Below are 24,559 nucleotides of genomic sequence, written 5' to 3'. Positions count from 1 at the left end.
ATGCGTTTAACCACACGTGAGTTCGATTTCAGATGTGAGCAGGTGCCGTTGTTGGGCTAGGTTCACATATAAGCGGGTGCGGGAATGCGCATGAATGGCACACATTTCCACACCCGCTTAGATGTGAACCTAGCCTATCAAGGCGCATGCATGCAATGTCAGCTGCTCTAATACACACATAAGGGTGTCTCCATCGTACATTACAAGTCACAAAAGACACCCGAAAACGTGAGGCAATGACCATAGGACAGGCAGGAACAGATATAATGGCAAACTTGAAAAAATGAGAAAGGGAATAGCTGAAATGTTAAAAACTAACAAATTAGGCTTTAATATCACTGTAATGTCATTCAGTTAGGGTTTACGTCTAATTTTTCCTATTGATAGCTTTAAAGCCCAGTTTGCAGGTAAATATTAATTCCCCTTTCCACCCCAAGATTTCTGGCAAGATCAACAGGTATTTTTTGCACTGATCGAACATATATAACAAGTCTCTTTCAATGGTATATTTAACAGACCAAATTGGAGCAAATAGGTTTACATACACTTTAGTCCATGGTCAATAAAGGTATATAAAATGTAAAAAGAAAAAAAAAAATCTGACAGTTTATTTTTGCACAGTAGGCTCAGTTCATGAAGCTTACACACCAGGATATGTGTACTGTACTTATTTTCAAAAAGGTAGTTACTTTCTGTGGAGCCCCATGATATTTGAAAGTCACATGGTAATTGGACACCAGTATCCTGGGGTTGGAGATTATTGAATTTAAAGCTAAAGTTTAATCTGTTTAAACTTCCCTGGTTCCTCTGTTCAGCAATATGCAAATGTAATATTTAAATAAAGCTTTTTGTTTCTTATTACATACTTTTTTTTTTTTTTAGACCCAGTGACATCATCACTGGCCCTCTGTGTGCTTCTCTATGTAGTGCAGGTATGGTTGGTGGCAGGATGTTGTACATAGGGTGCTGTGATGTTTTCAGAAACCTCTCAGTACACCTCTTAAAAAGTTCATGCAAATATCAATGTCTAGATGAATGAATGTCAGTCTGGAGTGGGAGTTTCTAGGAAGGCTGTATTTGCGTGTAGAATGCCCTAGGTAACACCACCATGTGATGCTGAGCCTCCATGATTGAAAAAACTGAAATACAATAAGTGAAAGGAATGAAAGGAACAAAGTAAGCAATTTCAGTACAGAAGAAGAAGCAACAACTGTGCAAGATTGAAAGGAAGGCTGGGGTTCAGCTTTAATGTCTGTTCTTGTCTATGCAGCGTTCTCTGGACTCTATGAGTATTTGCATTGAACCCGACACCATCAGCAAGTCTGAATTCATTCGTACTGGGTGAGTCATACAATTTCCATGGTTATCTAGCCACTTTGTTGTTTTTGTTGTTCGTCTAGCCATAATCTTTTTTTTTTTTTTTTTTCTTATAGCATTGAGAAGATTAAAGATCCCCTGCAGTGTCCTAAAGATTCCCAGAAGCTCCATGCCAGCCGCTGCAACATTCAGCTTCCACAGGTAAGCACAGTCCCTAGACAACAACATTCACAGGGACATCTGAGGACAGCCACTGTGGGCGGTATTCTACACTGCTGTATTGCTTTATCCTCGTCATTTATTTACAGGATGCTGCAAAGAAAAATAGAATATCTATGGCCATTTATAGAGGAAAGTATAATGGGTTTGAGTCAATTTTATAAACTCTGGGCAAATAAAAAGGACATAAATTAATGCAGCTCTATATTCATGAATGCATCATTAAAGGAGAAGTATGACCAAAGCTTTTCTGGCCATACTTCTCCTGAGGATCACAAGAGTGCACTCCTCTGTACTTGATTCAGCCGAGCCTGATCTCAGAGCTGGTCCAGGCTCTGCAGTCATCCTGACAATAATGTCGGGATCTTCATAAATGCCTGACCGGCAGCTGGTTCATCTTTTCACCATGCTACTGTGAGTCTGATCCAGCCGCTGCCGCCCCCAGCCCGGAGCTCCAGTGTGTGCTGGAGGGGCAGAACAGAGTCAGTGACTCAGGCTGGGTTCACACTGTTGTGCAGAGCGGGCTAACAGCAGGGGTTCGGTGCATCCCTGTTCAAATTTCAGGTCTAATTTTGGTCCAAATTTTTGGCTGAATTCAGGCCTGAAACAGACAAGAAGACGCACGGGACTCTTCTGCAAACCGCTCTGCAGCCGCCTCAGAGATGTGTGAGCCGGCTCCATTGAGAGCCTGTCAGTCTCCTGACTTGTGAATTGGATGCGGAAAACCTACATCCAATTCGCAATAGTGTGAACCCAGCCTTAGTCACCAGCTCACTGAGCAATCAGTGGCCTTTAAATCGCTCAACTCTTGATGTAGAGCCAGTGGAGGGACAGCTGCAGCATCTGATCAATCTATGCAGGTGAGTATGTATGTTTGTTTTTTTGAGAACCCATACTTGTCTTTTGAACTGGCACTGCCACCAAAGGGTTATGTGCAGAAAAAAAAAAGTGTAAATGAAGAGATACTACACTTTCCAGTGGCCTGTGTCTTGAAACACTACTGCTTCAGTGCTTCCTGACACCATAGTTATTCCACACTCCCAGGGATGTAAATGCCTACTGCTACATGTAGTCGTTTCTCTTGCTAGCTTGCATGTCACTAAAAGACTACAAGTTGGCAGGAGAAACCATTGCTTTCAGTGAGGGTAGCAGTTATTTGACCCATCTGACCACTAGAATACCTGTAGTGGCTAGAGAGCAGTGACACAGTATATTTTAAAGACACGGGCTGCTCAAAAGTATAGTGTCTCTTCTTATACAGGGCAGGTGTTTTTTCATTTAGGTAACCTTGTGGTGACTGTGTCACTTTCAATTTATTTTTTAAATGTAAGTAACAGAATGGCACTGACCTCTTGCAGTTCCCATACAGCAGAGCTCAGAAGGGGGGTGGGAGATGCAGCGCAAGGACCAATTCCATCACAGTCCTTTGTGCTAACAAGGAACATGCTGATAGGAGAGAGTAGAATGACGGAGGGATGAGATCATTAGTATGCTAAGACCTGTGTTACTGTGTTACTGAAAAAGATAGTGTCTCTGCTATATGAAGTGCTTTCCCTAGGGTAAGGAGTGTATCCTTCCTGTACTAATGCAAGCACAATATTTCCTGAAACTGGCTGTAGATGTACAGTGCCCTGAAAAAGTATTCACACCCCTTGAAATTGTCCACATTTTGTCATGTTACAACCAAAAACGTAAATGTATATATTGGGATTTTATGTGATAGACCAATACAAAGTGGCACATAATTGTGAAGTGGAAGGAAAATGATAAATGGTTTTTAACCTTTTTTACAAATAAATATGTTAAAAGTGTGGTGTTTATTTGTATTCAGCCCCCCTGAGTCATTACTTTGTAGAACCACCTTTCACTGCAATTACAGCTGCAAGTCTTTTTGTATGTCTCTACCAGCTTTGCACATCTAGAGAGTGACATTTTTGCCCATTCTTCTTTGCAAAATAGCTCAACCTCTGTCAGAGTTGATGGAGAGCTTCTGTGAACAGCAATTTTCAAGTCTTGCAAACAGATTCTCAATTGGATTTAGGTCTGGATTTTGCCTGGGCCATTCTAACATAAATATGCTTTGATCTAAACCATTCCATTGTAGCTCTGGCTGTATGTTTAGGGTTGTTGTCCTGCTGGAAGGGGAACCTCCGCCCCAGTCTCAAGTATTTTGCAGAACAGGTTTCATTCTAAGATTGCCCTGCATTTGGCTCCATCCATCTGACCAGCATCCCTGTCCCTGCTTAAGAAAAGCATCCCCACAACATGATGCTGCCACCACCACCATGTTTCATGGTGGGGATAGTGTGTTCAGGGTGATGTGCAGTCTTAGTTTTCCACTACACATAGCATATTGCTTTTAGGCCAAAAAGTTCAATTTTGGTCTCATCTGACCAGAGCACCGTTTCCGCATGTTTGCTGTGTCCCCCACATAGCTTCCCACAAACTGGACTTCTTATGGCTTTCTTCTTGCCGCTCTTACATAAAGGCCAGATTTGTGGAGTGCACAACTAATAGCTGTCCTGTGGACAGATTCTCCCACCTGAGCTGTGGATCTCTGCAGCTCCTCCAGAGTTACCATGGGCCTCTTGGCTCTTTCTCTGATTAATGCTCTCCTTGCCCGACCTGTCAGTTTAGGTGGACGGCCATGTCATGGTAGGTTTGTAGTTGTGCCATACTCTTTCCATTTTCAGATGATGGATTGAACAATGCTCTGTGAGCTGTTAGAAGCTTGGGATATTTTTTTTTTTTTAATAATCTAACCCTGCTTTAAACTGCTCCACAACTTTATCCCTGACCTGTCTGGTGTGTTCCTTGGCTTTTATGATGCTGTTTTTCTCTAACAAACCTCTGAGGGCTTCACAGAACAGCTGTATTTATACTGAGATTAAATTACACACAGGTGGAATCTATTTACTAATTAGGTGACTTCTGAAGGCAATTGGTTCCACTAGATTTTAGTTAGGGGTATCAGAGTAAAATGGGCTCAATACAATTTTATGTGCCACATATTTATTTGTAAAAAAAAATTGAAAATCATTTGCATGCCACTTTGTGTTGGTCTATCACATAAAATCCATTTAAGTTTTTGGTTGTAACATGACAAAATGTGGAAAACCTCAAGGGGTATGAATACTTTTTCAAGGTACTGTAAATAGATGCTACTGGGAACTGAAGACATTCAACGTGAGAAGTATGTCACCAGCACCGAGGCTCTCCAGAACATGCCCAAAGCTTTACTTACCCTGTTTCCCCGAAAATAAGACCTAGCGTGATTGTCAGTGATGGCTGCAAAATAAGCCCTACCCTGTTTCCCCGAAAATAAACCCTACCCTGAAAATAAGACCTACAAGGACTTTAACTAGGGCTTATTTGGGGGGTAGGTCTTATATTTCAGCCATCGCCGACAATCACGCTAGGTCTTATTTTCGGGGAAACAGGGTAGTAATAACATCATGTTATGACAGGTCACATGCCTGATGAAGTGGTCCTGCGTGGCTCTGAAATGCTGGTAGTTACAGGTGCATAACGCAAGCATGGCTTCTGCTGGGACTTTGCCTTCACCTTTTAAAAACTGGATTTTTTTTTCTTTTACTCACCTTTCTCTGAGTTCATTGATAGACAGAGCACTTCCATTCTTGACCTTAGGGTTATATCACCACTTTCAGGAATAGGACTAGGCAGAAAAAAAAAAGAACAAGCAAAGCCTAGGGGCGGTCCTTACTGGTAGTAACTCTGCTATGTGCAGCTCAGTTCATTACAAAGCAGTAAAAGCAGGAGGGGTGGGTGCTGTGTCAGTCAACAAACTCATAGAAAGGTATTTTACGGTGAGTAGAAAAAAAATCCCGTTTTCTCTTTCTTTCCTTGACCTTAGGGACGTCCCAAAGCAGTGCCACAACAAGGGGTGGGAACACAGAAAAATAACCCCCGGAAAGTCCACGGGTCCGCAAACCACCGAAGGCGACCCGCAAGTCGGGCGGGGGTAAACCTTCATGCGGAAGAGGGCTTTTCCACGGGCTTGCGATGCCAAGGGTGCTTTGGTCCACCTGCGAGAGCCTTGGCGGGCTGGGAGCCCTTGCCTCCAGAACTGGGCGGACGAAAAAAACGCTTGTGAGTGGAAAAAGAGGGGCCCTGCCTGCAACGGGGCTCCTTGCCCTTTTTGGACTGTGAGAGAAAGGCTGGATATCATAGATACTAGGGGGGGAGAGTAATAAGAACAAAATAAAAATAAGGATCCACAGGTCCTTCTAGACTAGGCAGAAAACAAAACTGAGCTGCCTGTAGCAGAGTAGGGGGTTACTACCAGTAAGGACCACCCCTAGGCGGTGCTGTGCGTGTTCTTTTTTTCCTGCCTAGTCCTACTCCTGATGGTGGTGATATAACCCTAAGGTCAAGAATGGAAGTGATGTGTCCGTCAATGAACGAAAGAGAAAAGAACCCTTCATGTGCACTGCTCTTGTTTGAAAGGCCCATTCATACACATGGCAAAGTCCATTACATGAATTAATATAGTGCAATTCATTATGAACTGCACCCTACCAATGGACATGAATTACAGTGAAATGAAATTGTGGCATTGGCAGCCCACCTATTCAAAAATTCATTCAACCTTACCCACAATGCGTGTGGACTCATGGGATAATGGATGTGTGTTAATGAGCCCTAAAAGTGCAAGCCCCAACGTTATCCTGACCCACCCTTTGCTATTTGAAAAAGTTTGTATTGGCTGCATGCTTGTTCCTGGTCCTTGCCTCACTAACCGGTCAAGGATATTACAGTTATTAGCATCATAAATGAGTCAGGGTGGTATTGTCCATATTTTTTTCCCCTGCAGTTTAATTGAAAGCAAAAATGTCCAACTTTCAAGGAAAAACTCACTTTTTTCATTATTTTGCAAGGTTTGTTTTTTTTTTATTTTCAGATCCTTGCCTGTATCTGTCTGTAGATGCTTTAGAGAGGTTTCATTTCACTCCCTGTTGTGTCTGTGAAATAGGGAGTAAAGAGAAATTTTCCCACAGAATACAGAAAGCGCAAAAAACTGACAGGCGTCTCAACCCCATCCTACTTTATCCAAAGCTAAAAAGAAATGCTTAGGCTTTACAGTTACTTAAATATTAATGTTTAGAACTTGTGTTGCTGTTTGCAGTGTAATATGTTCCAGCTCCTTTATAGGCATCTCTGCCAGCAGGACATATATTGGCTGTGCAGAAATTACCCATAGCATATACTTGGAAGGGGGGACGCTGCTCCTCCCCAGAGGAAATGACTTGTGTTTTCTTCTTCCTTTTTTTTTTTATGCAGGGAACAGATGGACATTTCAGTATAGACTCTGAAGAGTATGAAGCCATGGCTGTAGAGGTGACACTTCTGCCAAGAAAGTTGCGTTTTCTATGCCATCCGTCCCAAAAAGAACAGTTTACCCAGACTGCAGCACCGGCCTAAATATTTAAAATATGTTTGTCTGTACATCCACAACCACTAAGCTGAGATCTAAGGTTTCTTCAGGCTTTGGCCCAGGAGCATGGTAGTCACTGAGATGAAGAATACCTGAAATGTAATGTATTCATTTCCATAGAGTAAGTCATGGGTTTGCATGACTACTATCTGCTGTGACTTGTAGTTTACCGCATGCAAGTCATAATGTTGGCCATTCTCGGTTGTGTCCTCTGGACCATCTATAAATGCCATTTGTGTACAACACCAGAGCAAATGTAAAATTTCTTTGTTTACTTTAGAGGGAAAAAAGTGTAACTATTAAAACGTTTACATCTGTCTAAAAACATATCTTGTGTGAGGATTTTAGTAGCATATTATATAGCAACTACTATGCTTTTTGGAATTCATGGTAAGCTAGATTTTAAAATCGGGTCTCCAGACAATTACAATACCCAATACATTTTTTTTTTTAATGCAGTATTCTAGCTGGTATGTAGATACCACCGCAGCTTCTTCTTCCCATGCATGGTAGTAGGGGACAGTCGGTCTTCTCATGTAATGTGTGAGCACTACACAGTTCTAAAAAACTAAGAGTCCAACCTTAGTACTGATGCACCCCAAGGAGGGAGTGCAAAAGAAGGGCTGGGTAAAATGACAGTCTCATTCCAGCACAGGACCAAAAAAAAAGTCAGTGGGAGGAGACTACAGTAAATGAAAAGCTGAGTTATATTCTCTTTACTTCCCATTTGTGACACCCTAACATCCTTGAAGAAGCAACATTCTAGCTTTAAATGCACTGGTACCAATTATTTTAAATGCATTGTCCAGCTTATTGTTTCCTATTTACCTGGCAAAGTATGTCTGCAAAACTGTGCCTCCTTGCTTGCTTTTTTTTTTAATTCCTTGGGGCACTCTCCCTCCTACTAATTGTAATGATGGGGCACTTGTTTACTCCCATTGATGCCAGGGCTTTTTTTTTTTATTCACTCTAACCCCCTCAAAAGCTAAAGAACAGTAAACTGGCCCTTGGTATAGAATGTTTGGAGACCTCTCCTGTAAACCGTTTGCAGATAGCCACACTGAAGACCAGCTGAGATGCTCTATCTTCAGACACTTCATATGGTTATAACACTGATACATTTAGAGAAGCTTTTAGTGTTTTCAGTTCTAAGATGGGACATCTGAGAGTGAACAGAATAGCATATTTGCTTTCTTCTGATTCCTCTACCAGATGTAAGCCCTAATATATGGCAAAAGCACTGTCATGATAACACACTGATCTGTGTTCCTGGCCAAAAAAAATAAATAAATCAGGTGAGCATATCATGTTGTCTTGACTGTGTTAAAACAAGACTGGTTACGTTCAAGGCACTCTTTTTCTTTTATGGAATGTTACCATAGCAGAAACGCTGGCTGATGAGCACATAGCAGGATTAAGCCTGACAGGCGCTAAACCTTGTTCACGCTGTCCAAAAAGAAAGATGGGCCAGGATTGACCTGTGAACCAATGTACGTGTCTGCACTTTTTTTTTTTTTTTTTTTAATATTTAACTTAGTGGGGAAAAAAAGTGCAGAAATCGATGAACCCTTGTACAAGTCTACTTTCACATCTTAAAAACATTTTACACTTTAGCTTGCCTTTAAAAACAGGATCACAGTTTTGAGTAAACATGATTTTATTGTTCAAACACAGTGTATTCATTCCTGTATTGCCAAGTGGTTGCTGGTTTCTCTCTGACAATTATAATCTGTACCCAATACATCATACCTGAACAGAACACCAGCAGCTATGATCTTTGGCCACAAGGGGGAGCTCTTTCATCAAATCTTGCAACACCCCTTTTATCTGTGCAGTGTTACAACAATCTACACAGTTATGTTTCCATCTATACAGAACTTCAGTCTTATAAGTAGGACCACTTTACCACACATTTCCAAAATAAAAACTAAAATGCATTTGCAGTCATTTTAAATTAGTGCAGGAAGGGGTACCATCTCGCACAGAATATACTTTTGATATTTCTTTAAAATATACATTTCTGTGTATCTGAAAATAACATCTAATATTGACTGGCAGGTGTTACATTGTAAAAAAAAAAAAAAAAAAAAGACATTTTGGGGTTGATTTACTAAAGCTGGAGAGTGCAAAATCTAGTGCAGCTCTGCACAGAAACCAATCAGCTTCCAGGTTCTTTGTAAGAGCTTAATTGAACAAGTAGAAGTTAGAAGCTGATTGGCTACCATACACAGCTGCACCAGATTTTGCACTCTTCAATTTTAGTTAATTTAACCATTTTGTAACAAATTAAATAGCAGTGTGTATACAATAAGAAAATTACAAATAAAAAGAAGTTAGAGGCCATTACTTAAAGTGATATTAAACCCAAAACCAAATATGTAATATTGCAGCTTACCAATCCTGAGATGTGGTGGCTGTGTTAGTTTGTTTTACGCTTTTCCCCTTTCTTTTCTCCTGGTGATCTGACCAGTAACATACCTCACCTATTAGTCTAGGTTCACACTGATGCGATTTGACATTTCAAATCGGCAGCTATTGCCGGCAATGGCACTGTCCGAATCGGTGCACTGTTGACTTTGTGGCATTGCACCGATTCCCAAAAGTAATTTCTGTACTACTTTTGGTGACTTAGAGTGCAATTTCAATAGACATCTGTGCAGGAACCCACACAGATGTCTCTGTAATCGCCCCTGAAGTCAGACTTACATGCAGTATGAAATAGTTTAATCCTGCAGCAGTGTGAACCTGGGCTCTGAGTGCCCTCACTCTGGATGAATGAGCACAGGTGCACCTAAATTGTTATGTTAGATATATGTACTAAAGAATTGAAAGCAAAGTACAGTTCACACTTTATAAGCAGCTAGGATCTTTTCACACAAACTTTCCACCCAACAGACTCCGCTTTGCTCAGCGGGTGATCAATCCGTTGATCCCACTGAGCAGGCGGATGACAGGTCCATCTCCACTCACTGTGTGTAGACGGACTTGTCAGAGCCCCGCTGTCCTCTATGGCAGTGTTTCTCAACTCCAGTCCTCAAGGCGCCCCAACAGGTCATGTTTTCAAGCTTTCCATTATTTTGCACAGGTGATTTGATCAGTTTCACTGCCTTAGTAATTACCATAGCTGTTTCATCTGAGGGAAATCATGAAAACATGACCTGTTGGGGCGCCTTGAGGCCTGGAGTTGAGAAACACTGCTCTATGGAGATCAAATGAAAACAGACTGCCTGTCCGTCTTTATCCGATCCACCAGACAGATGGAAAATAGGGTCTCCATCTGTCTGGCTTTCACGCACAGGATCGGATCAGATACCGGTGGATGTCAGCGGACATGTCACCGCTGACATCCACCGCTCCATAGAGGTGAATGGAGCATCCGATCAGGTCCCCTGAAAAACTGACAAGCGGATCTGATCAGAGCGCCCGTGTGAAAGGGGCCTGGCCATACACTAGAAAAAAAAAAATCAGCCGAAATTCAGTCATTGGGCCAATTTGTTTTTCGGCCAGTTAATGGGCACAAAATCGATAATCGTTGGGACATTTTTGAGCTGAAAAAACTTAAGACAAGTTTGGAAGTTTTCTACCGAACTAACAATAAATTGAAAGGTTAATGTGTTTCCCGTCCGAACTGTTTGCACTAGGTCTATGTAAAAAAAAAAAAAAAAAAGATTAATTTATGTCTACTTAATGATTTATCAGTTATTACATGATGGCACTAGCATTTGCTCTCACTAAAAAGTATTTGTGGTCATTTTAAATTAGTGGAGGAAGGGTACCATTTCACACAGGTGTTACATTGTAAAAAATTTAGCCACTGCAGCAGCGTTTTGCAGGCGGTTTTAACCCTCTTGGCGGCCAAATAGCACCGCTTTACCGCCAACGCCTGGGCATTTTGTTTGCTTTAGGGTTTAATACTGCTTTAACTGAAACACATCCCTTCCAGCTGCAGAAGCTAGGATTTAAGGAACATCTTATTTGATATAATTCTGTCCCTATTGAGGCTTTCCTGTAGATGACATTACCCCAACATGCCATATTCCTGATATGTGCCTGCAGTACCATGAACTTCTATGAGAAAATATCCTGTTCTCTTTGTATTGCTTCCTTTATGTGAAATCCCTGGTATTCCTGTCAGTTCCCCTGTTTTCCTTTTAAAAACTGACCAGGAGGCGAGCACACCGATCAATTCTCTAGCTATGCAGGGAACTCACCATTCACTGGGATGCTCAGTGTGCTGCTGCTTCTCCTCCTCCTGCCCCCAGCTCTTATGCAGCTGAGAACAGAGGGAATATGATCACATAAAAAGTTGTTTTTGTTTTTTTATCAACAAAAATGTTCTGCCTTTCTTTTCTATTTTAAACCGAATGGGTTGTTTTACAAAGTGGTTGGTTACAATCACATTAAGTAAACAAAGAAATATTAAACTATAACTAAAAAGGGAAAAAACTTTTTAAGAAGTTTTGGACAGAGGGGAGATGGATTAGAATCCATCAGTTTTGGGGGGGGGGGCAACGACCAACAGGCGTGGAGCTTAGCCCAGTGAATAGCCAACTAACCTGTGACAGCATTCAGGAATGGCAATAGGTCGCTCAGGTCTATCACATACTTCAAAGCCCAGCCCTGTTAATGCAAGAGCAGGATGGCTCCGACCAGAGTGAGGTGGTGGCAAGTTAGCAGCTGGTTAACTAGCCCGCTTTTGGGATAGGAAGGAAAAATGGGGGCACATGTGGGCCATCAATAAGTACTACCTGGATTGTCAAAATTATAGTATCCCTTTAAATTGGAGGGGAGGGGGGACCTCATACCCCAGATTTCAGCCACTTCCTGAAGGCAGGGGTGAGAGCGCTGGGCCTTCTCCTGGCTCTTGGAAAAGCTGACTACTCTAAATCCAGTAATGGTACACTCCTGTACTGCGAGTAGATTCCCTCAGGATTTGGGATCCTCTGCTTTCTCAGGATACCAAAATAAAGCCCAGTAACACCCTTGCCTTGGTGAGAGCACCAGAAGTCACAACTTAGGGGTGTTTTTTTTTTTTTTTTTTATGCATGCAAAGTCTCTCTTCAATCCTCTGAACAGCATAGGCAATAAACATTTAATTTCTATGGGAATATCCATGACATTTAGGATGAATTTATTAGAGTTTGTAAATTGTGTACCAATCTCTATTCACACAGCAGTAACCCTATACTGACTACAGGCACCACTTTCTGAATATCCCTCTATAGGCAGCATTACCCTGTGTGGCCTGGTTTACTTTCCTGTACCGCTTCAGACTAGGCACATTATTTATTTACATACACATACAACAGTCAATGCTTTCTCACACCAAATGAGACCCAGTCTCTCTCGAGTTTGGGCAGATCATAGAAAAATAACACCAATTTAAATACTTTATAGCATATAGAACATATCTGCTCTTATTCTATTTTGCAGTAGGAACGTAACTGAGAAAATTATTTCCTCTATAAATCACATCTTTTGCCAGAAGTCCACCCCCCCCCGAGAGCATGCTCTCTCTCTATATAGATATACATACTCATAATAAACTGGAGGGGAAAAGGAGGGGTGTGGTTTTTGCCAAGAGCATCCAATAAGATCCAAGCATTTATCTTCAGTGAAAATTAGAATATTAAACTGAGCATTTCACTGAATAGGATTAGCACAATTATTTATTTTTTTTCTATCACACTCAAAAGACCTTTGATATTGCTTCAAAGAAAATCAAGTTAGAATAGTTAAGCAGCTGGACCAACGTGACCCCAGTTGTGGTTTATGTTTACATGAGACTGCAATAAATGCGTGCGACGATTCCCCATGAACCAATGACATCACTAAGCCTGCCCCAAAAAAAGGATTTTTGACTTGCCTGTAAATTCAACACCATGGAATATAGTACAGGACACGGGGTTATAGGCCGCTACCTTCAGCTGGACTAGACACTGGCAAAGCTTTTGGATGCGTGGCTCTGCGTTTTGATAAGGTATACAAGTGAGTGTGTCTTTTACAGCAGCTTCAGCTAAGCAGGCTTTCAGCCATAAGATTCTGCACTTATGGACAGAAATGAGAGGCATTCTGGAAATGTGAGTCATGACTTGTTCTAGGACATAAAACACAGAAAAGTAAACCAGAAGGCAATGTATGCAAGTGTTCTTGCCAGAGCAGGAAAGACAGGATCCTGCCGAGTGTTCAATTAGCTGCAGTTTGACAAACAGAAATTGCAGCAATAGCTAGTTGCAGGGCTAGAGCTGCAAGGGTAAAGAGTGCCTTTAAGAGCATCCTGAATTTCTGGCTGCAGAATCCTTAAATTAAAGAGGTTGTAAAAGCAGAAGGTTTTTTTTTTGTATCCTAATGCAGTCTATGTACAGCAGCCCCGTCACACGTACCTGAGGTCCCTCTGTCCAGCGACATCCACGAGTGTCTAAGACAGCTGAGAATCTCCTTCCTGATTGGCTGAGACACAGCAGTGGCGCCATTGGCTCCCGCTGTTGTCAAAGTCAGCTATCCAATCAGGGGACAGAGGAGGCGGGGCTCCCTGTGTCTGAATGGACACAAGGAGCTGTGACTCAACTCGGGTGCCCCCATAGCAAACTGCTTTGTTTGGGGGCACTGAACAGGAGTGAGGGGCCAGGATCACAGAAAAGGGACCCAAGAATGGGCTGCTCTGTGCAAATCCACTGCACAGAGCAGGTAAATAGAACATGTTTATTACTCTTATAGTGGAAAAAAAAAAAGACTTTACAATCATTGTAAAGGTACATCTTCTATGGGCACAGTAAGAGGTTTGTTTAAAACTGAGATAGCAGGGTTTGCTATTATTCACTTTTTAGTAAATTCTTATTTCACTGGATATGGTTCAAGAATGTTTCTTGGAGGGATGAAAACCTTTTTCAGGATAAACAAAGTCATCCTAAATTGCCAATTCTATTGGTTTATGAATAGGAAATATTTTTTTTTTTTTAGACTTTGCAGGTCTTAATTTCCCCCAGTCTTGCAAGGCCCCTGTTGGTACGAAGTTATTTTGAGCACAGCAAAAGTGAGCATCTGGAGGATGAGGGTGAGAAATCTTCTGTGGCCTCCTTTTAAAGTTTTCCAAGTCTAACTCTAAGGGAAGTAGTCTAGCACTTTTGGGCTTGGGACAGAGACAGCTAAATTAAAGGATCACTAAAGATTTTTTTTTTTTTTTTAAATAACAAACATGTTATACTTACCTCCACTCTGCAGCTCGTTTTGCACAGAGTGGCCCGACCCTGGTCTTCTGGGGTCCCTCGGCGGCTATCTCGGCTCCCCCCCCCCCGCAAGGATGCATCATCTTCATGCGAGCTCCCTCGCATGGTGTTGAGTGTTTGCGGGCGTGCTCCCGTGATACAGCGAGTGGCTATGGCCCACCGGCTGTATCACTCAGCCCTGCCCCCCACCGCATCATTAGATGTGATTGACAGCAGCGCAAGCCAATGGCTGCGCTGCTTTCAATCCATCCACTGTAACCAACCAATGGCCAGGCAAAGAGGATGTCAGGGGCGAGTGCGGGACTTTCGAGGGATCAGGTAAGTAAAACGGGGAGCCGGTATTGTCGGATGTTTTTTCACCTTAATGCATAGAATGCATTAAGGTGAAAAAACTTTTACCTTTACAACCCCTTTAAAGTAGTTAGTTGTCCAAGGCTGTTTTCACACGGGCATTCCGATCAGGTCAGCCCGTCAGTTTTTCAGGCAGACCTGACTGGACCATCCCTAGCTCCCTATGGAGAGGCAGATGTCAGCAGACGTGTCCACTGACACCCGCCGGCATCCGATCTGATAAAAACATCGGATCAGAGGACAGGCAGATGGAAACGGACAGCCCCATAGAGAACAGCAGGACTTTGTCCGCTCTGCAGAGCGGACACGGACCTGTAACCTGCCTGCTCAGCAGGGAGATCCCCTGCTGAGCAGGCAGATGCAGAATACAGCCAAAGCACGTGTGAAACCAGCCTTAGATATGCTGCTTGTTTGCATGCTTGAAATGAGCTAAAAACCAGAGACCATTGTTAAAACAGGGTCCTACTCAAGTGCAAGGGAAGCCATGTCAATCTGGCTTTTTTGAGTGCTTTGCTGGCCATTGGTGCAGCAATTGCTTGCCTGGTTTCAGATACTGCCGTCAGTGAGGGTATGCCTCTGTGGGGTACTCACAGAGCAGGGTGCGGAAATGGGGTAAGGGTATCTGGAGAATACACAGCAAACCAGGTGTCAACCACCCTGCAGCAAAGTCCTCATGGTAAAAAGTCAGGAGGAAGTGCCTGAGTACATAAGGGTTCTGGGCAGAAGTTTGCAGTAATAGTGCAACACCTGGTCATCCAGGCTATGAAAAGTGGAAATTTTACTGCCAAGTTTGAAAGTTTAACCCCCTAATGCCAGCGGCTCCTGGCCCTTTAAGGGGTTTTTTTATGCCAGAAGGCGGGGCTTCTGATCATGTGACCACCATGATTGGTTGTCACAGCGATCACATCATCAGAAAGATCCCGACTGCAAGTAGAGAGCGGGCGCTTTTGGTTAGCCACCGGTAACTGTGCCAGGAGCTTGCAGGGCACATGCTCCCGTCACAGCTCTGTTTACATTCTGGTACGCATATATGTGGCCTCTCTGTTAGGGCACACCTGCTAAGAAGCCACATATATATGCCTACCGCCGGCATGAAGAGGTTAAACACTTAAGTGAATAAAGTTAAGGTCAGTTTCCAGGTAGTTTTGATGACAAAATGAAGACCATTTAGGAGACACTATATTAAGTCTCATATCTGCTTTAGGTCTACAGTAATTCATCAAACAAGAAAAACCTTTCTTACCACATCCTTAGTCAGTGCATGGGTCCAGGCTTTGCCCATCACTGTGAAATTTAAAAATCAGGCTTACAACAGCAAATGAATTATTGTATATAAAAGACAAATGGCCAAACACAGAAGGGAGTAGCAAAAGCCCACCTGCAGCCTCTCTTGATGCCTGGTACCAGCTTTGACAGTGTCATTTTTCAGGCATCAGTGCAAGATGTGCTCAGATAGGGCCTCTTATCCACGGAAGAAGGCCAAACCACACATACACCACTAGAGGTCGGCCGATATTTGGCGTTTTTTAATTAATCGGCATCGACTGTGCTGATAAAAAAGGCCGATTTAAAACTTCAGCGCAACTTGTAAATGAATTCTGTAATAGAAGTCAATGCAAGTTGCCTGAAGTCTTCTGTGGAGACTTGTTTCTCCTCTCTGCGCAGCCTGCCAAGTCTGAGAAAAGAAGCTAAAAAGAGATACAATATTTATACTTATCAATGGACAGAACTGTGTGTAGGAGTGTTCAGTTTAACCATTTAAAGACTAAATCTTTTCTGACACTTGTTGCTTACAAGTAAAAATCCTGTATTTTCTGCTAGAAAAATCACTTAAAAAAATTTTATATATATATATAATCTCTCAATCAGAGACCCTAGGGAATAAAATAGCAGTTGTTGCAATATTTTATGTCACACGGCCTTTGCACAGCGGTCTTTCAAACACAATTTTTTGGGAAAAAATACACTAATGAATTTAAAAAAAAAAAAATTTTAAACCGTAAAGTTAGCCCATATTTTTTTTTTTATCCAAAAGTTTTGATTACCTGTTTTTGTGTATTTAACCGCTTCAATACCTGGCCTATTCTGGCACTTCTCTCCTTCATGTAAAAATCATTTTTTTGCTAGAAAATTACTCAGAACCCCCAAATCATATAAATGTTTTTTTTAGCAGACACCCTAGGGAATAAAATGGCGGTCATTACAACTTTTTATCTCACATGGTATTTGCGCAATAATTTTTCAAACGCCTTTTTTTTGGAAAAAAAACGGTTTCATGAATTAAAAAATAACAAAACAGTAAAGTTAGTCCAATTTTTTTGTATAATGTGAAAGATGATGTTACGCCGAGTAAATAGATACCTAACATGTCATGCTTTAAAATTGCGCGCAATCATGGAATGGCGCCAAACTTCATTACTTAAATATCTCCATAGGCGACGCTTTAAAGTTTTTTACAGGTTACCAGTTTAGAGTTAGAGGAGGTCTAGTGCTAGAATTGTTGCACACGCCCTAACGCATGCGGCAATACCTCACATGTGTGGTTTGAGCAGCGTTTACATATGTGGGCGGGACTTACATGTGCGTTTGCTTCTGAGCGCGAGCTACCAGGGACAGGGGCATTTTAAATTTTTTTTAATTATTATTTATTTATTTTTTTTACTTAATTTTTTTTTATTTTTACACTTTAACATTTTTTTTTTTTATTATTACTTTTATTCTTATTACAAGAAATGTAAACATCCCTTGTAATAGGAATCTATGTGACAGGTCCTCTTTATGGAGAGATGTGGGGTCAATAAGACCCCACATCTCTCCTCTAGGCTGGAAAGCATGAGATCGGAAAAAAAAAAAAAAAATTCACCGATCTCATGCTGACAGCCGCGATCGCGGCTTCGGTTATTTCCGGGTACCCGGGCGTGACGTCATAACGACGCGCCAGGGCCTCCGACGGTCATTGAGATGCCTGGTGACCATCTGATCACCAGTCATCACTATCGTCAACATCCGGCTCCGGGCCCCCGATGGCACGGGAGAGCCCGGAGAAGCACCGGATGGGGGGGGGGGGGGGACACACACACGTCCCCTCCCGTCGCCTATAAGAACGATCAAGCGGCGGAACTGCCGCTATGATCGTTCTTATCGTGCACAGAATCGCTGGCTGAAAAGAATGATATCTGAATGATGCATCTAGCTGCTGGCATCATTCAGATATCACCCCACAAAATAGAGGACGTCATTTTACTATAGGCGGGCATTGAAGTGTTTTTTTTTTTAATCTAAATTATACATACAAGTGAACTGATTGGAGGTTTGTTTTGGTTAATAAATGTAAGACATTTTCTGTATCACTTAAGGCTGCTTTCACACTGGAATGGGCAGGCGTTGACGGTAAAACGCTGCTAGTTTTAGCGACGCTATTCGGCTGCAAGCGGGGGGCTTATAACCCAGCTAGCGGCCGATGAAGGGGTTAAATGCACCTGTGTAGCACTGCTGCCGAATTGCTTTGCAGGCACATCGGCAGCGGTGCCTATTCATTTCAATGGGCAGGAGTGGTGGAGGAGAGATATACACCGCTCCAAAGATGCTGCTTGCAGGACTTTTTTTTTTTTTTTTTTTTTTTTTTTAACATCCTGCCAGCGCATCACCTTAGTGTGAAAGCACTCAGGCTTTCACACCGAGACTGCAGGGGAGCCGTTTTGCAAGCACTTTACAGGCGTATTTTTAGCCCAAAAACGCCCCAGTGTGAAAGGAGTCTGTTAGATTTTATAAGATGAAGGGAGAAAAATTTTTTTTAAAAATCGGCCTAACATATCGGCCCAAAAAAAATCAGCATCATATATCGGCCATCGTGATTTCTAAATATCAGCATCAGCCAGAGAAAAACCCATATCGGTTGACCTCTATACATCTCCCCTGCTTACTAGCCAAGTGTCACAGTACATTGCAGCAGTTTCCTCCATAGAGGGACATTTCACACTTTACCATAAACCTAACCTTAGGATACAATCAAAGGGGCCCTGAGGATGTTTTTACATATTCTAACTGCCTGTGCTCAAACATGTCCCTTAACACAGGACGATACATAGCCATCTTAATGCATAATCACATGTTTATATGCATTTCTATACCCTGCGTTTATATCATTTTTAAAACAAAAATATATACATTTACAAGCACTTTGAAATGTTTCAGTTTGCTCCTACATAGGTACATGTTTGGACAATGCACATTGTTGAATTTGAGATAATGGAGTTTTTGCCTGCATTGTGAACCACAGCTAAATGCACCGTAAAAGTAAACCCAATCCCTAAAATCTTTTATTACATTAACATGGTAAAGGTCCTATATTTGTAAAGTTTTTTTCAATCTGTGCAACTTTCCTTAATCACTTCCCCTCTGGAGCGATTTTTCCAAATATCACTGGCAATAAATTAAAGCCAAATAACAATCCTAATAAACAATTCTATATTTTCTGAATGCAGCAGCTTTTTTTTTTTTTAATAAGAAAAAAAACGATGGAAGCTGCAATTTTTGTCACACAATATTTGCACAATTGTTTATCAGATGCAGGGGAACAATACAATTGTTTACAGTGCCTCCAAAAATGTCACCCAGTTGGGGTTTGCATCTACTTTAATGTGAAGGAGTGACTGTACCATGTAGAGAACCACATGACTTAGAAAAATGTAATTGACCAAACAAGGGCTGTGGAATGGTCTCTTTAAAAGTGCAGAGTGTGATAGATTCTCTTCATCAAACATTATCATCATGTTCATTAAGTTAGCATAACTGTTCATTTCAACAAACATTATTTTCCTTTCCTCTTCTTTACAAATTAAGTTACACATATTATTTACATGAAGGTCATTCTTCAGTGGTTTGCGGCTGGACTCCAAAGAGACGCAGCACAAAGTAAAAGTCTTTAACAGTGTTTTAAAGTAGCTTGGTCCTTGTGGTCCCACCTGTGTTCCATCCTGGGCAGTGTCGTCAATTACAATGGAACTCACAGATCGTTAAAACCAACTTATCCAGGCTTCTTATACCACAAACTGGCTTCTCAGCTTACTTCAGCCTCTGCTATTTGCTAAAAATAGCACTAAATAAAAATTAAAGGTTGATGTATGTAAAAGAGCTGTTCAAGCCCTTGGTAAATTTACCAGGCAAAATTTCATGCATTTTTTTTTTTTTAAAAGGTCACCCAGTAGTCTGCAATGCTTCACTGCTGCTTCAGCAATTCCTTTCCACCACTAGATGTCCTCAGTGTTCTGGGCTAAATGAAACCCACTGTCCTTCAACCAAAGAGACTGATGGCAGGGTATCATGGGGGTGCTACCATGGCAGCTGAATGTGATAATACAGAGAGGGGCGGTGATGTCACCACAATAGAACTGCTCTTTGCATCAAAAATCACCTATCACGGCTCAAACAGTCAACGACTTAACAGTATAATAACTAAGAAAAGGAAAGAAAATAAAGCATTCTTGTATGGCTTCCCCTTCATCTCCACGTGTCAGCAATCAGTCATACAAAAATATGAAATCCTACATCCTTTGTTAACCTTCCATGTCAATGTGAACAAGCTGTGCTTCTCCACCTTCAATGAAAAGCAAGCTGATCTTCAACACCAACCAAAGACACATTGTAACAGGAATGCTAAGGATGCCATATAATATAAAACTCTTTTTCCTACCATTTCCTATTTAGGGACAGCTATTAAATGTATGCATCAATATTATTGTATTGTATTGTGGCTGTAGGGTTTTCCTTGTGGACATAATCAGATCACATTATTTATAACTGTGCTACAATATATTACTTTATATTATATATTTTGTGTCAGTCTCTTCTCTCATACCAATCAGAATTATGGAGCAATGCTTGAGCTTTACTTTAAGAATTTTTTCCACAGGTTTATTGGCTCTGTGCCTCAAAGAACTGCAACCTGTTCTAAAAGCAAAGGGAGGGTGTAACCAGAACCTAGATGTGTGTACGTAATAGTTGGCCACTGAGGGTAGAACTAGAAGGACACCTATACAGGGCGACAATAGCAGCTCTTTTGCATAAAGCAACCTAACTGTTTTAGGTTAACAAATATTTGAAAGAAATTCCACAGTATATTAGCTGTAGAAAGGAAAAGTGTAAACATTCTAATGGCAGCAGATGTACAGTGTCCTGAATGACAAAGTACAATGCTTCTTAATCCAACTGTCCTCCAATTACCCTGTCAGCTAGTTGGGGTCAGCCCTACAGAAATCCTGACAGATGGAGAACTGCTAAAAGCAGGATCTGTAGATAAGTGTATAATAGCACTGAGGACATGATTACGCCTTTCACCAGCTGATGTGATTTGATGGAGATCTCCTTTAAGGGACAGGATGCAATTACACTAGTGTTGCAGTAATGCATGCTTTATTGCAATGCATGTTAAATGCTTTGGTGCTATTCATTTGAATAGCAGCCCAATGCAGGTTGCCAACGGATATGTGATACAACACTGAGCAAAAAGTGACAACACACTAACATGCATTGCCCGAATAACGATGCAAGCACCTTTTGTGGCAGCACAACACACTTTAATGCACTGCCATAACCTCCATTGGTAAGGTCTGGTTTAAACAAATGGCACCTTATCACACCAAAGCATTCAACGTGCATTGCTGTGCAGGTTACTACAACACCACAGTATTTATAGGCCCACGGGCTTTCCATTTCAAAAGACAAATGCTGTTATGAATACCATCAAGGGTTTAAACTGTTCAAGAATTTGCATAAGGGCAACATAACCCAACACCATGAAGCATAATTGCTAACCGTTTAGAAAAGGCCAAGTTCCCAGTAGAGGCAGACGTGGAGGAAGAACACATCTGCTCAGGTGCTAAGAGCTCAGCATGCTGTAGCCTGGCCAGTGTTAAACCATAATTTATGCTGCATTTGCTTACGATTACTCTTACACGTCGAATACTTGACAAGTTTAAACCCCCAAAAGTAGCCCTAGCTGCAGCCTCCCTTTTGGATTAAAAGTGTAGGGTGCAGCTTGTTCCTGTGCAAAAAGGTGGAAACCTTTTCAATCATCCTTCGTGCCAAGAATGGAAAATGTTCGCGGTCACTTTTCGACTTAAAGTAAAAAATTGTCACAACCCTGCCACATCGCCGGTTCTTCTTGAATCTTTAGGCTGCAATCTCACAACCAAACCTATAACCTCGTTACCCAACTGCATGGAGGGAACCACAACCTGGTAACCAATATTCAGTTATCCCGAAAATCTTCACATTTTGCCAGCTGGATCTATGAGCCCCAGGACTTGCACAACGCCATCATTAACGAACTTTATAAAAAGATGTCGCCAGTTCTGCTTCTGCCCCATTGGCTGAATTCTCTGTCCAGCTTTAATACATCCAGGTATTTACATAAGAGGCACCGGACAGCTCACCAGAGTCCTGCATGATGTTAGGGACAGCACGGGTTGTCAATGACCAGCATGAGGTCAAAACCATAAACTTCCAGAAGGTCCAGGAGAAAGTTACGGTCACCCTGTGGGTCCAGGCCCATACTCCGGGCATGATCTGCTGTTAGAGTCTTATCCTGACTGGCCGCCACCTCCAGGAGGGTCTGGAATATTCGATTATTCTGTTCCATAAAGAAGCTGCAAAAATGAAGGAAGGAGAAAGATAAATGGGACGGGAAACAGAACGTACTCACAAGTCAGCGTTGTGAATCTAGGCCTTGTGACTGAAAGGGGTTGATTACTAAAATTGGAGTGCGCAAAATCTGGTGCAGCTCTGCATGGTAGCCAATCAGCTTCTAACTTAAGCTTGTTCAATGAAGCTTTGACAATAAAACCTGGAAGCAGATTGGTTTCTATGCACAGCTACACCAGATTTTGCGCTCTGATTTTTTTTTAAGACAACCAATATCTCCAAAGAACTTTCTGTAAGGCTTATTAGCAGCCAGTTATGTTGTTCTAGTTTGTATGGCAAATCAGAAAACAGATTTTTTGCCAATGGATACTTTCAATGGTGATTGTTTAATAGCCAGATTCACCCAACCAAGCAATCTTCCTGTTCCAGTGTGACAAACATTTTTAATCTTTCCTATTTAGAAGGTCTGTTTTACTGTATCTCTACTAAGCATGTCTCACATGAAAATTCAAATGGGTTTAAAGCAGAACTCCAGGCAAACCGTTAAAATACATATATGGGAAAGACACCTCAGGCATTAAAGGGGTTGTAAACCCTCGTGTTTTTTCACCTCAATGCATAGAATGAAAAACCTCTTGCAGCGCAGCATTCCCCCAGTGCCCCTGTTTTACTTACCTGAACGCTCTCTTTCTCGCGCTGGGGACAAGCACACAGGCTCTAACCAGTGTCTCGTGTCCTGATTGGCTAGATTGATAGCAGCCCAGCCATGGGCTCCCACTGCTGTCAATCAAATCCAATGATGCGGGCCACGGGGGTGAGGCCGAGTGCTGCTGTCTGTGTCAATAGACGCAGCAGCAAGATACGGGAGCCCCGAAGGAGAGCACTTCTCCGACGGGGCACTCGGGAAGAGGAGGAGCCAGGAGCGCCGCTGAGGGACCCATAAGAGGATCGGGGCCACTCTGCAAAACAAACGGCACAGAGGCAGTAAGTATGACATTTGTTTTTTTAAATCACGAACCTTTACAACCCCTTTAAGAGGAAAAAAAAAAAAAAAAACTTTTAGGAGAGAGAATGCCAAGACTTTTTCCTTCTTCTGTGGACCCTTGTCTAGAGTGCGGAAGCTTGACAGCCAGACAGAGAGGCCCCTGCAACTAGCACGACGACCTGAAAAGAAAACACTGGTCAAAAACAAACATGATGCTTTCTGTTGATCCAGAGGAAACACAAAGAACTGAGGCTCAGAGGTGCATGTCTCTTTTTTTTATAATGGTGGATAAGGGGTTTCCTGTTTCTAGGTGGAAGGAGCCTTCTCTCAATGCTGCACTGGAAGAGGACTTGAGAAAATATGCTCAGCAGAAAATAAGCTTCTTAATGTAACCATCACAAAAAAGCTGTAGCTTGGTATATAGTGCAGGCACCTCAAGCAGTCAGATGTTCTCCTGCTAGCTCCAAACGTCAGGCTGGTCTGAGTGGGCAAAGCTCTAGAACTTCCTAGTAGTATAAAAGCTGGCCCATGCTCTCCTTACCCCCACATACATTGCTATCGACTCATGACTGCCCAATAGAAATTCACACAAGGTAGTCATTTCAAAAGGAGATCAGCAACGGCAGCCTTCCTGCTAACCTTACAATGGGTTTACATTACTGTCAGGAGAAGGGTGCAAGGGGAATTGTGGTAAAAAAAAAAACCCAACACACACATACTGAATGCAAGGTAATGAGTTCTGAGCTGGACTACTTACAGGATGAAGAGGTCCTCCTCACACGATGTGCAGTCTCCATCCACTTCCTGTGTGTACATCAGAAGCTGCCTGAAATGATAACACAAAATTTAAAATGACAAAAATGTATTAACTGAAGCCTAAATGCCAAAACACTTAGAACTCTAAAATGTGATGACAATCATCGCCCAATCTGTATGATGTCAACCAGAAAATGTGACAGTCCTCAAGGTAAGAATTGTACAAGCGCAAAAATGCACTGGCACAAGAGACCTCTTCATGCCACTTCCTCCTCAATGCAACTAATATATTCCCATCACATACTACACTATTTTCAGCCTCATCAGTTAGGGTACCATGACAAGCTGCGCATAGGCTTGCCCTATGCATCAACCATTAATAAAGCCAACTGAGAAAAAAAAGCTGGTGATTAAATTCAATACAGGTGCAACTTTATTGTTTCGGTCAAGCAAGCAAAGTCCCCACCCACTTTTTGTGGAACATGTCAGCAGAGGATGTCCCAGGCGGGAACCTGATGTCTACTTGCCCAGAACAATAGTTATATCTGCGTTGATTTTTAACTGCCACCAGGTTTATCTCCTTAGGTACATTCTGTAGCCACTGAAAAT

General features: G+C 42.0%; 2 protein-coding genes across 5 annotated transcripts in view; one reads left to right on the top strand and one right to left on the bottom strand.

The window, feature by feature from the left end:
* AGK (acylglycerol kinase) overlaps nucleotides 1-8,295 on the top strand; it is a 130,086-nt gene extending 121,791 nt beyond the window's left edge. For all 4 annotated transcript variants that reach the window (XM_073621828.1, XM_073621830.1, XM_073621829.1 and 1 more), the window contains 3 exons: nucleotides 1,271-1,341; nucleotides 1,434-1,518; nucleotides 6,838-8,295. In XM_073621828.1, coding sequence (XP_073477929.1) covers nucleotides 1,271-1,341; nucleotides 1,434-1,518; nucleotides 6,838-6,978 — 297 coding nt within the window. In that variant the 3' untranslated portion in view covers nucleotides 6,979-8,295. The remainder of the gene's footprint in view (nucleotides 1-1,270; nucleotides 1,342-1,433; nucleotides 1,519-6,837) is intronic.
* An 8,926-nt stretch (nucleotides 8,296-17,221) lies between these two features.
* The window catches only part of DENND11 (DENN domain containing 11), a 39,877-nt gene continuing 32,539 nt past the window's right edge, over nucleotides 17,222-24,559 (bottom strand). Inside the window, exons 8-9 of the mRNA XM_073621827.1 lie at nucleotides 23,952-24,020; nucleotides 17,222-22,214 (exon numbers count right to left, since the gene is read on the bottom strand). Coding sequence (XP_073477928.1) covers nucleotides 22,019-22,214; nucleotides 23,952-24,020 — 265 coding nt within the window. The 3' untranslated portion in view covers nucleotides 17,222-22,018. The remainder of the gene's footprint in view (nucleotides 22,215-23,951; nucleotides 24,021-24,559) is intronic.

Source organism: Aquarana catesbeiana, linkage group LG03 (genome assembly GCF_042186555.1).
Source record: "Aquarana catesbeiana isolate 2022-GZ linkage group LG03, ASM4218655v1, whole genome shotgun sequence".
Lineage (NCBI taxonomy): Eukaryota > Metazoa > Chordata > Amphibia > Anura > Ranidae > Aquarana > Aquarana catesbeiana.
The sequence above is the reverse complement of the archived record's forward strand: the minus strand, read 5'-3'. Positions and strand labels throughout refer to the sequence as shown.